Here is a 13,785-nt window from a genome sequence, read left to right as displayed (position 1 = left end):
TCTCAACAAATGCTATTTAGGTGGTTCTATGGTTTTACTTCTGCAACTCCTCTACGGGACACTTTATGGTGCTATTTTTCTTAAGACTAGATAACTGAGCCTTTACTTAGAAATAAGGTTTAGAAATTACACATGTTCCCATTATCATAAACATTAACATGCAATGTTTGCTGTGGCTAAAAGGGAATGAGGATCTAGCAAATCAGAGAAACGTTGTGAATGAATCAAAGGACAACAGGATCACAGAGGAAAACCAAGCAACCTTTCAAATATGTTTTCCTGAGGTTCCAACATGTTTTTTTGAGGTAAACATTAGTGATCAAGTACCACCTCTTTCAAGTCAGTAGAGCAAGCAGCTTATATGCAACTGAAAATAACTTACATGCTGCCTGACTACCCAGTACTGGGACTCTAACCCCATTTGTTAAACCTTTATCACCGGCTAGCTTCTTTAAATTTCTTTTTGCTCTTCTGTTCATTCCAGATTTATTCAGCTAGCCAAAGACATATGGCTAATCCAAGTTATTTCATTTCAACAAGTACTTCCTACTTCATTACTTTTGAGGACACTGGCTGTTTCTACCTATCTAGCCAACTCATTATTACGTTACAGAACTCTTCTATCTGAAATTTTTAGAGGTTCAACCCTCTCCTCTCAGAAATACATTCTGTTTAACCCAAGAGAATAAAGAAAACTTATTTCCAGAGTGCTGAAACTGACTGGTGTGTTTGGTTCATAAACGACAATCTCAGATGAGTAAAGTAACCAATTTCTAAAAATATAAAAATGACTAGCAGAACTTACCAAAAAAAAAAAAAAAAAAACAACAAAAAACAAACAAACAAAAAACTGAGTTGTATAAACAGTTCCAATCTTACTAAGAAGTATTAACTCCAAGTAATTTCCCCAACTAATCTGGTTAACAAGAAAACTCAATAATCAGAATGCTGTATTTACATTAAAAAAAAAAAAAAAGACTATTTATATGACAGAGAGACAGAGCGAGAGACAGCGAGTGCGCATAAGTAGGGGAAAGGGCAGAGGGAGAAGGAGACTCCCCACTGCACAGGGAGCCCCAAAGTGGACTCGATCCCAGGACCCGATATCATGACCTGAGCTAAAGGCAGATGCTTCACTGACTGAACCACCCAGGCACCCCAGATTGCTGTATTTCCAATCATGCCATTTAATTTGTCATATATGACAAATAAAATAACTGTAGTAACATATAATATATACTGCTATAATATAAATGGCAAACATATCATACTGATTAGAGAACATTAAAATATGGCAAAGGGAAGAAAAGAAGCAATGCAAAGATAGGATGTGCTCAAATCCAGTTCAATTTAAGATACAAAATCTGATTTTACAACTCAATAGCACTTCATCCTTCTTCTATATCTCTTGCTTCTCTTCAGCACACTTAACCCTGAACCACCCACATGGGACTATCCAACACTGCCAATTAGCAACAGATATAATTCCAAATCTCAGTTTGGTTTCCCCTTTTACTCAAGGGTACTCTTTCTTCATCCTATTCTAGGATAAAAGGTTTTCTGTATTTTTGTTAATGCTGAAAGATAAAGAATCCTAAGAATATTATACAATGCAACCAAAGCAAGATATTATATATTGCTACCATTTCATCAATTCCACTTTGTTAAACATATGTGATCAAGAATTTGACAGTATTTTCAAAATATGTACTTACTTATGTACTTACTTATTAGAAAGCAAAACGGTGAGATGAAGGGTAACATCATCACCACTGGACACTGTAGGCTTCATTGTCTGAATATATCTGAGTGCTTGTCTGTGCTCACCCTGACTCATGAAGGCTTGAATAATTTTTGAATGTTGCCATGACACAGGTTTCACGGTAGCTGGGTGAAACAGAAGATCCAAGCCGCTCTGCAAAAATGACACAAAAAGTGATAAATGCAGATATAACGTGCTGCATTTAGACAAAGTAGCTATCCTTTAAAAAGACAGGCAATCCTAAAGTCACAAGCAACACATTAAATATAACCTGTAAGGATCTACTTTACTTTAACCCACAATATGTTTTATTTTAAATAAAAGCCTTATCAAAAGCCCTGTTCTTTTGAGGCCTCATTAAGCTATTATGTAAAAATCCTTCTGCCTTCAACTTCATATATCAATGCCAAGTCCTGTGTTCTACAGCAATTGTGTCTCTAACAGAGCAATCACTGTATTTGCACTATTAGTAATTTTTTATTATTTATTTCCTTCTTTAGGCAATATAGGACCTGGGATTCTGAACTGTTCCATCTCTGTATACTCGCTGCCTATAATCATGCTTGGTAAAGGTACTGGCTGAGCTGAGTCCACTGTAAATTATTGCAGAAGCAGACTGTATCATATCTGGAATGTCACATTTAATCCACAGCTATGTACTCCTTCTGAAATGCTAATGTTTTATGAAAGTTTACTCTAAGTGAGCAGACTTACCCCATAGTCATTATGATCTATCAGCCAAAACCCTTGAATAAGTTTCACCTGGCCCCAAGGAATGGCAAAGGCAGTGGGAAATGATTCAATGCAAGAATCTGTTTTGTTTGGAAAGGAATACATAATATCAAGCAACAAATAAATGGTCTTTCAAAAAGAGAATTAAGGACAATAACAAGAAGAAAACATCCTATGTATCTATTTAAATGAGGCAGGAACAGACTACAGCAGCAAGAGGCTGGAAGAGACCACTTTTAGGATTCAACAACAGATATCCAAGTATAGCAGTGTTATTAAACCAGCCAATCCTACAACCACTTCACTCATTCTCAACAGTAAGTACCACCGCAAAGGACATGAACTAAAGTCCACTTTCTTCATTCCTCAAGTCAGTAACTTACTAGCAAACTAAAGAGAGAGCTACAGACAAAACTCCAGGTACACAGAACCCAGCAGCTTAAGCAAACACATAATGTATTGTCTTATAAATTATGAATGACAGATATGACACATTTTTACATTAAGAAACAGACATCAGTACAAAAATACCGCAAAGACCACTGGGCTCAGACTCAATGAGAAAGGGAACATTAAGCTAACTTATCGTGTATTTGCAGGGAACACGTAAGTTAACCTCATTAAGAAAGATCATTTGGCCAGCAATGTTTCAGAGCCACTGTTGGTAACTTTGGTGCACAGTTTCAGGTCTGCCATAGACCATCTAAACCCAACCAACAGACCCTGGGTTAATATTCCTTTAAAAAAATTGCAAATGTGAAACTAAGATTAGACTAGATGTGCAAGGTTCCTACTATTCTCAAATTTTGATTTGGGTAATACATGAATCATTTGACAGTGTTTTAAAGGATACAACAGCATGTTTGCTTGTTTCAGTAACGTCGTCCAGTAGATATATGTCAAGCAGTGCCTATACAAGGGATAAAAAATTCAGTGTGTTTTATATATTAATTCACTAACACTGTTTTTCCCAGGCCTAGTGCCAGGTGTGAAAAATGTAGCTAAGCACATCCCCCGCGGCCCCTGGGCAGCCCTGTGGTCCTCACGTGGGCCCGTGTTGTGGAGAACGTACATGCAGACTAGAGGGAGGGTACTTTCCCGTGCCGCCTTCATCCCGCTTCCACAACCTCTCTACACCATCTCCTAACTGAGAGACCATTTCGTCAATCATCAAGCAATCCGGGTTCCACTTCCCTCTGCAAAAAGGGCAACATTTAGGATTATTCAATATTTGTGTCAATTCCTACTATCAGAACGATAAGCAGTAAACCCTCAGCGATCCCCACAATCAAAAGAAGAGAATTGAGAACAGGAACCCATTTAGTATCACATGAAGTCCAGTCACTAAGAATCAGATGAACCCTGCTAAAGCCTCAGGCTTGGTCATCAATAAACCCATGAGCAAAGGTCAGGTCCCGGGGACAGCATGATCCTGCTGCCAGATGCCCAAGACTATGCTAAGTTTTACCATCCACAGCAAACTGCACAAGAGCATGGCAGCTGGTTGAGCATAAACATGCTGCAGTTCAAAGTCAAAGGGCTATGATTTCCATTTTACTACTTGAGAATCTTCTGAGCCTAGTGATTCCTTCAAAAAATTTATCACTGAGTGCCCACAAGGTGGTCGGCAGATACTGTCCCTGCCTCCTCATCTAATAACAACCAGGGTGGCAGCAGTTCCTACTTCCTATGCTTCCTGGGCAAGTCAAGCACTGCATCCACTACTTAATCTTTCTTTATACTGACTGTGCAACTTATGTGACAAGCAGGATTAGAAAGCATAGCAAACTCATTCAGAGACACACACTCAGGAACTAACAGATCTAGAATTTTAAAATATGCCTAATAGGGGCACCTGCCTAGATGGCTCAGTCAGTTAAGGGTCCAACTCTTGATTTTGGCTCAGGTCATGATCTCAGGGTTGTGAGATCAAGCCCCCTGTCAGGCTCCATGTTCAGCTGGGGGTTTGCTTGAGAGTCTCTCTTCTTCCCTCTGCCCTCCCCCCAACTTGCATACATTTTCCCTTTCAAATAAAGAAAATCTGTAAAAATAATGTCTCATAAATTTCTCAAATCGGTGCTCTGTCTCCAAGATTATTTCTTCTAAAGCACCAAACTTGCCACACACCAAATTATACCTAGCACAGCCTTTTAAGTACTGATTTCTGGGTGATTCTGACAACACTCCTGGTTTCCGCATTCGTGAACCACTGCTCTCAACATTGCAGGCTATTCTACAAGTATCACTCCCACTTGAGGAAGAAGGCTATCTAATTCCAGAGACAGAACCCTGCTCTTTCTTCTATTACTTCTGCTTCTTTATTCCAAAGGAACCAATGAGGCTGATACTCATATACTTTAAAAAAGAGAAACAAAATAAGTCAAAGAAAACAGTGGCTGAAGCACTGAAATGCAACTGTTAACATAAAGAATGTAAAATGCCTAACTGGTGGTATGCTTCATGGTTTTTGATGTACTGGAGCTATTAGTTCTTTTCAGAGTAAGAATCCTCGGAAAAATACTTGCTTAAGTGATAGAATCTCCTCTAATCAATTGTGGTAACTACTTTAATTAGGAAATACTGAGTAGCCATACTCAAGTTATCAAATAAAGGTATAACCATTAGGTCAAAGCAAAGAGGCAAACATTACAATTAAAATAATGCTGGTAACAAATTCTGTCACTTAAGAATTCCACACATTTTTTCTTTCTGTAGCATGATGAATTCTGTTCTGATAAAGCAATCACTTCTTACAAAAGCAACTTCTATAGGTTTTAGAAAGTTCTGGAAGGTACCTTGCTAGACGCTCACACTTCTGTCGACGACTGGTGTAGTAGTTCTGAATTACAGGGTAGTTGTAGTACAACCTGGACAACTGCACAGCATCATCTAGATTTTTTTTAAGAGTTGGGAAAAAAGTCAGTAATATTTCTAAAATATCCCAACAATATCTAAAGTTACCCACATTAATATTTTACTATAATTGCACGATGTTTAGTCTGCAGGCTTCCCAAATTTAAGTAATATACGGCCCTTTATTAACAGATACATAAATGAAAAAAGTCTCTCATGACGGTCCATAAAAAAACAAGGATGCTGGCTTAAAATTCTGGAGAATCTATTGCAGAAATGATTCCACTCCCCTAATCCTTAATCATTCCCTTAATTTCAAATGATAATCTAAAAGCAAGCAGTATTTACTATTTAAGTAAAAACCAAAGAAAATAATGAAAGAATAAGATCAACAGGGACAGAAGCACTTCTAAATAGAATCTAACATGTGCCCTGGAAATGTAAGAAGTTAGAGGCTTGAGAAGTCTCAACAGGGGTGCCTGGGGGGCTAAGTGGGTGAAGCATCTGTCTTTGGCCCATTCATGATCTCAGGGTCCTAGAATTGAGCCTCACATCTGGCTCCCTGCTCAGGGGAGAGACTGCTTCTCCTTCTCCCTCTGCCTCTGGCCGTCCCCACCCCTTCCCTGCTCATGCTAATAAGTAAAATCATAAAAAAAAAAAAAAAAAATGTGTTCTAAACAAACACAGCAAAAGTCAAATTCTCTGATTCTTGGTATTGGCATGAATTATTAGATGAAAAGAGAACAGATGAAATTATATTGCTTGATGGCAAATCATCTTGATCAATAAGCATATTAAGAGAACACTTAAGGAGAAAAAGATCAGAGTATAAAACCCACAGTTGAATGGATCTAAATTATAGCTGATGATATCACTGAGCCCTTTTTTAGAAGCTACGTTTTGTCAAATATTCTTTCATGTCATTTGGCACAATAAACATGTATGGAAAGCCTGTTTATCAAGCATGGGGCAAGGCACTTGAGATACAAACTAAGACTAGAAGAAAATGTAAGAGAGGTGGCAGAAGAAAGGAAATCTGAAAAGTACAACAACCAAATGATAGAGACTAAAGAACGTTTCCATTAGCATCTACAGATTCAATAAATGTTTTACCTAAGCCCTCTGGTAAAAGCCCAGAATGACAGAACCAAAGCACCACTTGCGTGTACTGGCAGATGAGCCGGGTAACCAGGCACTTTTTGTGTAAGTCCATGAGACCTGTGAAGAGTGGAACACCAGTTGTGTAATGTTCAATTTATCAGCCACAAACGACAAATCAAGACACTGGACAGTTCTCAAAAACGAATTATCTGGTGACCTTTAATAGCATACATGGGTTTTTAAACACACTTAGCTTGAAAAAATAACCTCCAAAATGCTGAACTAAGTAACTTAATGACTAGGCAATTAAGGTGAACCTGCTTCCACCTTAGCTACATTTCCATTTACCTAGTTTCAGAAGTCAAATGTAGACATTAATGTAAACTAGTACAGTAATAACAATGTAGGTTGTTCAAACCAGGCTTTTAAGTAAAATTAGCAATCTTGGTTAAATGGCAAAACAGAGACAAACATTTACAAGGATTTCTGTGAATAAAATTTATATATAAGAATTCAAAACTCTACTGGAAGTTCATACACGCTACCTTAACAGGAAGTTTAACCGTCAAATTTCCCAACTTGTATAAGCATGGGCTCATGGCACATCTAATAATGTTCTGTGGTTTCCATTTAAAAATAAGTAAGTAAAAATAAATTAAAAAGGCCTCTTTGCACTTTGCACAATGATGCATCTAAGACATCTATTCTTTCTTGGAGTAAAATCTAAATTAACTCATTCATGTAAGATAAACAGCACACCTCTCTCGGTGATCTCTTGGGCCTCTGTGGTAAAACAGTTTAAGACGGAATTAAGGTTGCTGAGAAGCAGGTGGCACTGTTGGAGAGACTGTATGGTCTGTGGGTCTATGAATCGACACGAACCATCAAATAGTGGTGTACCTTGTGGGATAAAATACAAGATTGGTTCTGACACAATACATCTGAGTTACTTAAAATCACAAACAAGATTTCTCAAACTCCTATTAATTACAGAATTAGACTACACATTAGATTTACAAAAACAAGGTTGAAATGGCAAATGATCTCAAGAAACCCAGAAGAGACAAATACAAATTCCTAGTTTTTTAAGACACAGAATGAACAATGGGATCAGAAGAAGGGGATGGAGAGTCAACGGGAGATTGACTAGAAATTAGTTCTAATCATTAAATGCTTCTCCCTCGAAGAAATCTTTCATATCAGATCTTTTATGTCCCATGATGTTTTTGTGATGATTTTATAAGCACTTTTTCCACCTCCAGTCTTCAAAAGTGATTAAGACTCAAAGACTTATTAAAATAAAATCGCATGCTTGTTACAAGTCATTGTAGACTTGATTATCCTTTCATTTTAAACTCAACAATGAGTTTACAAATTCATTTTTTGGGAAAAAAAATGGGTATTTTAGTTGCTACTGGCTACATCTTTTAGGTAAGATTTAATTACATTAATATTTAATGGGTAATTGGAAACCAGAAAACAGATGTTAATTAGAAATCCTTCCTCAAATCAATTAGCAATAATCACGCCTCGGATAAACCTCATTGGCTACGATACTGCCACTGTGCAAAGCTTCCTTCTTCAAATCAAATGATTTCCTTTACTTCCAATACATTTATTTTTTTCTTCCAATACATTTAATATGCTACACTTTGTATTTTAATTATATTTAGATCAAAAAAAAAAAAACAACTCCATTTGGGACACCTGGGTGGCTCAGCGGTTGAGCGTCTGCCTTCAGCTCGGGGCATGATCCCGGGTTCCTGGGTTCAAGTCTCACATCAGGCTCCCCTTGAGGAACCTGCTTCTCCCTCTGCCTATATCTCTGCCTCTCTCGATGTCTCTCATGAATGAATTAATAATTAAAAACAAAAAAACTCCATTAACCAGTAATGAAGCTCAAGGCAGCAGTAATGGCTGAGTTACCAGGTTCAAACCTGAAGTACCACACATTATGCTCAAAGTATAACAAAGGCATATAATTTATGAATGGATCTGAATTTTTTTACATGAATTACATAACCAGTCCTAAAGACATTTTCCTCTAAAAAAAAATACATTTTTTTAACCCTGACTCTGAAATACCAGGTGTTTGTTCCTCACTTTAACCGATTACTGAAATACTTAAAATTATTTCATGTTTAAAAGTTTCATAAATATGGCCTAAAATACCATAGAACCCCATGTCTTCCTAGTAACACGGCAGCAGATTCTCTACTATGGGTAACTTATTTATACAGTACACTTACTCATTCATCATTGACACATGATAGAAATAGCAAAAACAAATACTTCTAAATGAACTTAAATCTTACTTTTATGTACAGGGCAATCATATACCCTGAACATCATTTTTGCACAAAATGGGTTTTTGATATTTATAGGACACCTCAAAACTCAAAGTGTATGACAGACGAGTAAGACTGTCAAGAAGAAAGATTACTTCAAATGACTGATGACATCTGTTAGAAGATGGAGGTTTTTTTTGCCCTCCTATTCAGTTGTTTTATAGTCATAAATATTTTAAGTAGAAAGTGAGTAAGCAGAGGAGCTTCTGAGGTTACCTGGCACATTCTCCTAACTCTATCTTCAGCATCCTTCATAAATTCATCTACTAAGATCAAAGATAAGGTTTAACTCTGAAACTCAGTATTGCAGACATACTAACATGTTGCCAGTTTAACAATCTGTTGCAAAATCTTGCTCAAAAAAATAAATTTGTCAGGGTGCCTGATTGGCTCAGTGGTAGAGCTTGGGACTCCTGATCTTGAGATTATAAGTTTGAGCCCAACACTGGGTATAGAAATTACTTAAAAATAAAATCTTTAAAAGAAATGGTTTTCAGGAGCTTGGGTAGATGTCTGCCTTCTGCTTGGGTCATGATCCCAGGGTCCTGGGATTGAGTCCTGTGTGGGGCTCCCTGCCTGGTGGGGAGGCTGCTTCTCCCTCTGCCTCTGCTGCTCCTCTTGCTTGTGCTAACTCTCTCTTTCTCAAATAAATAAAATCCTTAAAAAAAAAATGGTTTACAAGTTCCAAAGTGAGTAAGTTATTATCGTCATGTACTTAAAACATAAACCAAGGTTAATTTTTTAATGTAATACTTACATAGTCTGTCAAATTCCTCTTTTGTAAAAACCACTTTATTCCATGTCCATTCAAGAACAAAACGCAGATTAGCAGCAGAATTTGGTTGCTCTTATTTGTAAATATCAATGGGGAGGGAGGGAGAATAATTACAAACAAAAAAATTAGTAACTCCAGTGGGGAAACCTGACAGAGACCACACTGAGCAATGCCATCATCAACACTGACAAGAGACACAAACTGGTACCAAGCCCAAGAGATACAGCAAGGAGAACATCACTTCATGTAGTGCGGCTGTGAAAAATGTAAAATCTCCATCTAATTATGAGGAAAAATTAACAAACACATTGAAAGGCTGGAAAATTATAGGCTTATATTCTTTAAACATGCCAATTTCTTGAAAGATAAAAAGCCTAGGAATTGCATCAGAGTAAGAGAGATTAAAAGAACATAAACACTAAATGTAAAGCATATTGTGGGTTACATTCTGGACTCCCTATCCCTATAAATGCTACTGAGGACCTTACTGGCATGATTAGTAAGATTCCAATCAGATCTGGAAATCAGATAATAGCATGTATCAAGGTTTTCCTGTTTTTTTTAAAGTACAAAGTGGTTTTGTAATGAATGCTCTTGTTCTTGGGAAAAAAACTGAAATACAAGTCAAGGAACGTGATGTCCTCAACTTATTCTCAAATGACTCAGCAAAAATGTGTGTAGAGTGTTTTTAAAGAGGATACACAACAATGGGGATGAATTCCAGAGAATTTTGCTCAAGAGTCAAGCCCAAAAGTTATATATCTACTATATAAATTCATTTTTGAACATTTTGGAAATGACAAAATTACAGAAGTATAGAACAGACTGGTAGCTCCTGGGGCTTAGCGGTGGGGGGAGGCAGGTGTGGGGGACAATGTGGGGGTCCTGAGACATTGTACCAGAGGCTTACCAGATCTGCAGGGGGAGGGTGATAAAAGGGTATATAGGATCCCTCTACATAACGTCTTAAAATAGCAAGATGACTATAATTATCTCAAAGTTTAACTAAACTCTCCAAAGGAATTAATAATTTAGAAAATTTTAAATACAAAAGTACTTTTTTGTTAAAAATTATCATCTTGGGACGCCTGGGGGTGCTCAGTGGTTAAGTGCCTGCCTTTGGCCCAGGGTGTGATCCCGCGGTTCCCGGATGGAGTCCTACATGCTCCCTGCATGAACCCTGCTTCTCTCTCTGCTTGTGTCTCTGCCTCTCTCTGCGTGTCTTTCATGAATAATAAATAAAGTCTTTTAAAAAAAACAAACTAGCATCTTACCTTCTTTTGTCCACTTTTTGATACATCCAGTCAAGAGTCCCAGGCAACTTGTGTGGATCGCTGCTGACAATATAGCTTCTAACTGTTCTTCCTGAATCATACATTAAAAAAAGGGGGGAAAAATAGTAAGAAATGAAGATAAAGGATATCTGATTACAGACTCAAAGATAGCAAGTTCTGTAAGAATACAAACGTTTAGGGGCACCTGGGTGGCTCAGTTGGTTAAGCATCTGATACTTGGTTTCATCTCAGGTCATGATCTCTGGATCTTGGGATTGAGCCGCACTTTGGGCTCCATGCTCAGCTGGGGAGACTGCTAGAGATTTTCTCTCTCCCTTCTTCCCCTGCCTCCTGCCCCCCTGCATGCATGCTCTCTAAAATAAATAAATCTTAAAAAAAAAAAAAAAAAAGAACACCTACATTTAAAGGCTTATAAAATCATGACTCACTAGGTGGCTATAAACAAAAAGCCAGACAGTAACAATTATTGGTGGTAATACAGAATACCTGGAATCTCCATACACCGATGGTAAGGATGCAAGATGGTAAAGCCACTTTGGTAAACTGCCTTTAATACTGCATCACCTCATGACCCAGCAACTCCACACTCAAGAGAAATGAAAACACGTGCCCACACCAAAACTGTTCATGAAGCAACATTATTCATCATAGTCCCAAACTGGAAACAAGTCAAATGCCCATCAACTAAAGAACGAATAAATGAACTGCAGTACGTACATTCCTTACAGACATTACAGGACACAGACGTTAAACAAGACAAAGGGCTGACACATGCTACAACACAGATGAATTCGTATAAATAACAAGGAAGACTATGAAGACAGAAAACAGATGAATGGTTATCAAAAGCCAGGGGTGAGGAGGAGGGAGGAAAGAATATGGGGGTTTTGTGGGGGCAATAAGTGTTCTAAAACTGAATGTAGGGATAGGTGTACAATTCCATGGATTATTATTATTATTTTTAAAGATTTTCTTTATTTATTTATGAGAGAGACAAAGAGAGAGGCAGAAACACAGGCAGAGGGAGAAGCAGGCTCCATGTAGGGAGCCCAACGTGGGACTCAATCCCGGGACTCCAGGCTCATGCTCCAAGCTGAAGGCAGACGCTTAACTGCTGAGCCACCCAGGCATCCCCCAGAGATTTATTAAAAACTATGGAATTACACATTTTAAGCAAGTGACTATAAGATATAGCTGTGTCTTAGTCTGTTACTTAAAATCATTACAAATCACACTGAATATCCAAGAAATCTGAATTCCATTCATTCAAGTAGCAAACTTTATTTTATTTTTATTCAAACTTTTTTAAATGAAAAAAGAGGAGTCAAACAGGAATAGAGGGGCTACAATATGATAAAGGTTCCCCTAAAATGAAGAAAGGCATGACCCCAAATTGGACTCCGGTAAAGCAATTTACATTGACATCAGGGACAAAATAAGAATGTCTGCTGGTACCATTATCTTTACACAGTTTGAAGAGGTTCTACCAAATGCTGTGAGAAGATGACAAAAAATGGAAAAAGAAAATAGAAGCCTGTATTTGCTGATGACTGCACATCTTGAAAATCTAAGAAATTCTAATGTGGTTAAATATATATTAAGTGAATATACAAAAATCAATTGCATTTTTTTGTACTGGCAATAACCATCCAGAAATGAATACATGAAAAATGTTCTACTAAAAAGAGCAAAACTATGGAACATTTAGGGATAAAAATCAGAATGAGATTTGTTAGAACTATAAACTCTTGCTGATAGAAAACCAACCCTGAATAAATGGGAACATATAACATTTACACTTGGACAAAATGATGATAAAAATATCAATACTCTCCAAAATCAATGTGAATATAACACTTTTCCAAAGAGAGTTTCGGGCAGCCCAGGTGGCTCAGTGGTTTAGTGCCGCCTTCAGCCCAGGGCGTGATCCTGAGTCCCGGGATTGAGTCCCATGTCAGACTCCCTGCATGGAGCCTACTTCTCCCTCTGCCTGTGTGTCTCTCTGCCTCTTTCTCTCTCTCTCTCTGTGTCTCTCATGAATAAATAAAATCTTAAAAAAAAAAAAGAGTTCCAATGGGAGTGCTGGATAAAATCATCTTATAATTAATACAAAAGAATAAATGCCTATAAATTGAAAACTATGGAAAAAAAGGGGCCATATTAGCAAATATTAAAGCAGTATCTTAAAATGGCATAGAATTAGATGAGATTAAAGGGATGAAATAAAAACCCAGAAACAACGCGGTACAGACAGACACAGGAAATTAAATAAATGTGGTATGTCAGTCAGTAGAAGGATAAAAGGATATTCTGCATTCTAAGCTATAAGTGTATGTATAGCACAGCTGGACTCTTCATCATCTGGGAGAAAGAACAATCAACCTTTGATGCGACACACAAAGATAAACTGAAGCCTTAAATGTTAAAGAAACATTTAAATCTTACTTTTTTTTTTAAGATTTTATTTATTTATTCATGAGAAACAGGCAGAGACATAGGCAGAGGGAGGAGCAGGCTCCCTACAGGGAGGGATATATATATATTTGACTACAAAAATATCAACTTGTATGTAGCAAAAGATACCATAAAACAAATCACAAGGAAAACAGTAGGGGGATATCTAGAAGACTGACAACAAAGATGATAAATATGTATCATAGATTTCCATAGCCAACCCAGTAAAAAAAGGATAAGACCTAAAATATGAAATTAACAGAATACTGACCAGCCAATAAAAATATAAATTGCACTTATATCTTCCTTTTTGTGTACATGAAGAAGGGATAAAGAGATGCATGAAAGAAAAGTAGACATAAAACCCATGCACTATATATTTAAACTAACAAATGATTACAAAGTGGACACTGACAAGACTACCACTCAGGTTTAGATTCAGAGTATTTGGCAGTAATGTGGAAG

At 37.3% G+C, this 13,785-nt stretch overlaps 1 protein-coding gene and 1 pseudogene across 7 annotated transcripts in view; both read right to left on the bottom strand.

Moving 5' to 3' along the window:
- The window catches only part of AHCTF1 (AT-hook containing transcription factor 1), a 77,612-nt gene that overhangs the window by 28,149 nt on the left and 35,678 nt on the right, over positions 1–13,785 (bottom strand). For all 7 annotated transcript variants that reach the window (XM_072830241.1, XM_072830245.1, XM_072830242.1 and 4 more), the window contains 9 exons: positions 10,846–10,936; positions 9,554–9,643; positions 7,208–7,348; positions 6,461–6,565; positions 5,290–5,383; positions 3,567–3,690; positions 3,348–3,404; positions 2,477–2,623; positions 1,728–1,915 (listed from right to left, as the gene is read on the bottom strand). In XM_072830241.1, coding sequence (XP_072686342.1) covers positions 1,728–1,915; positions 2,477–2,623; positions 3,348–3,404; positions 3,567–3,690; positions 5,290–5,383; positions 6,461–6,565; positions 7,208–7,348; positions 9,554–9,643; positions 10,846–10,936 — 1,037 coding nt within the window. The remainder of the gene's footprint in view (positions 1–1,727; positions 1,916–2,476; positions 2,624–3,347; positions 3,405–3,566; positions 3,691–5,289; positions 5,384–6,460; positions 6,566–7,207; positions 7,349–9,553; positions 9,644–10,845; positions 10,937–13,785) is intronic.
- On the bottom strand, positions 7,957–8,022 carry LOC140636169 (U4 spliceosomal RNA; annotated as a pseudogene).

This window comes from Canis lupus, chromosome 6, assembly GCF_048164855.1.
Source record: "Canis lupus baileyi chromosome 6, mCanLup2.hap1, whole genome shotgun sequence".
NCBI lineage: Eukaryota > Metazoa > Chordata > Mammalia > Carnivora > Canidae > Canis > Canis lupus.
Note: the sequence above shows the minus strand (reverse complement) of the source record. Positions and strands in the feature narration are given on the sequence as shown.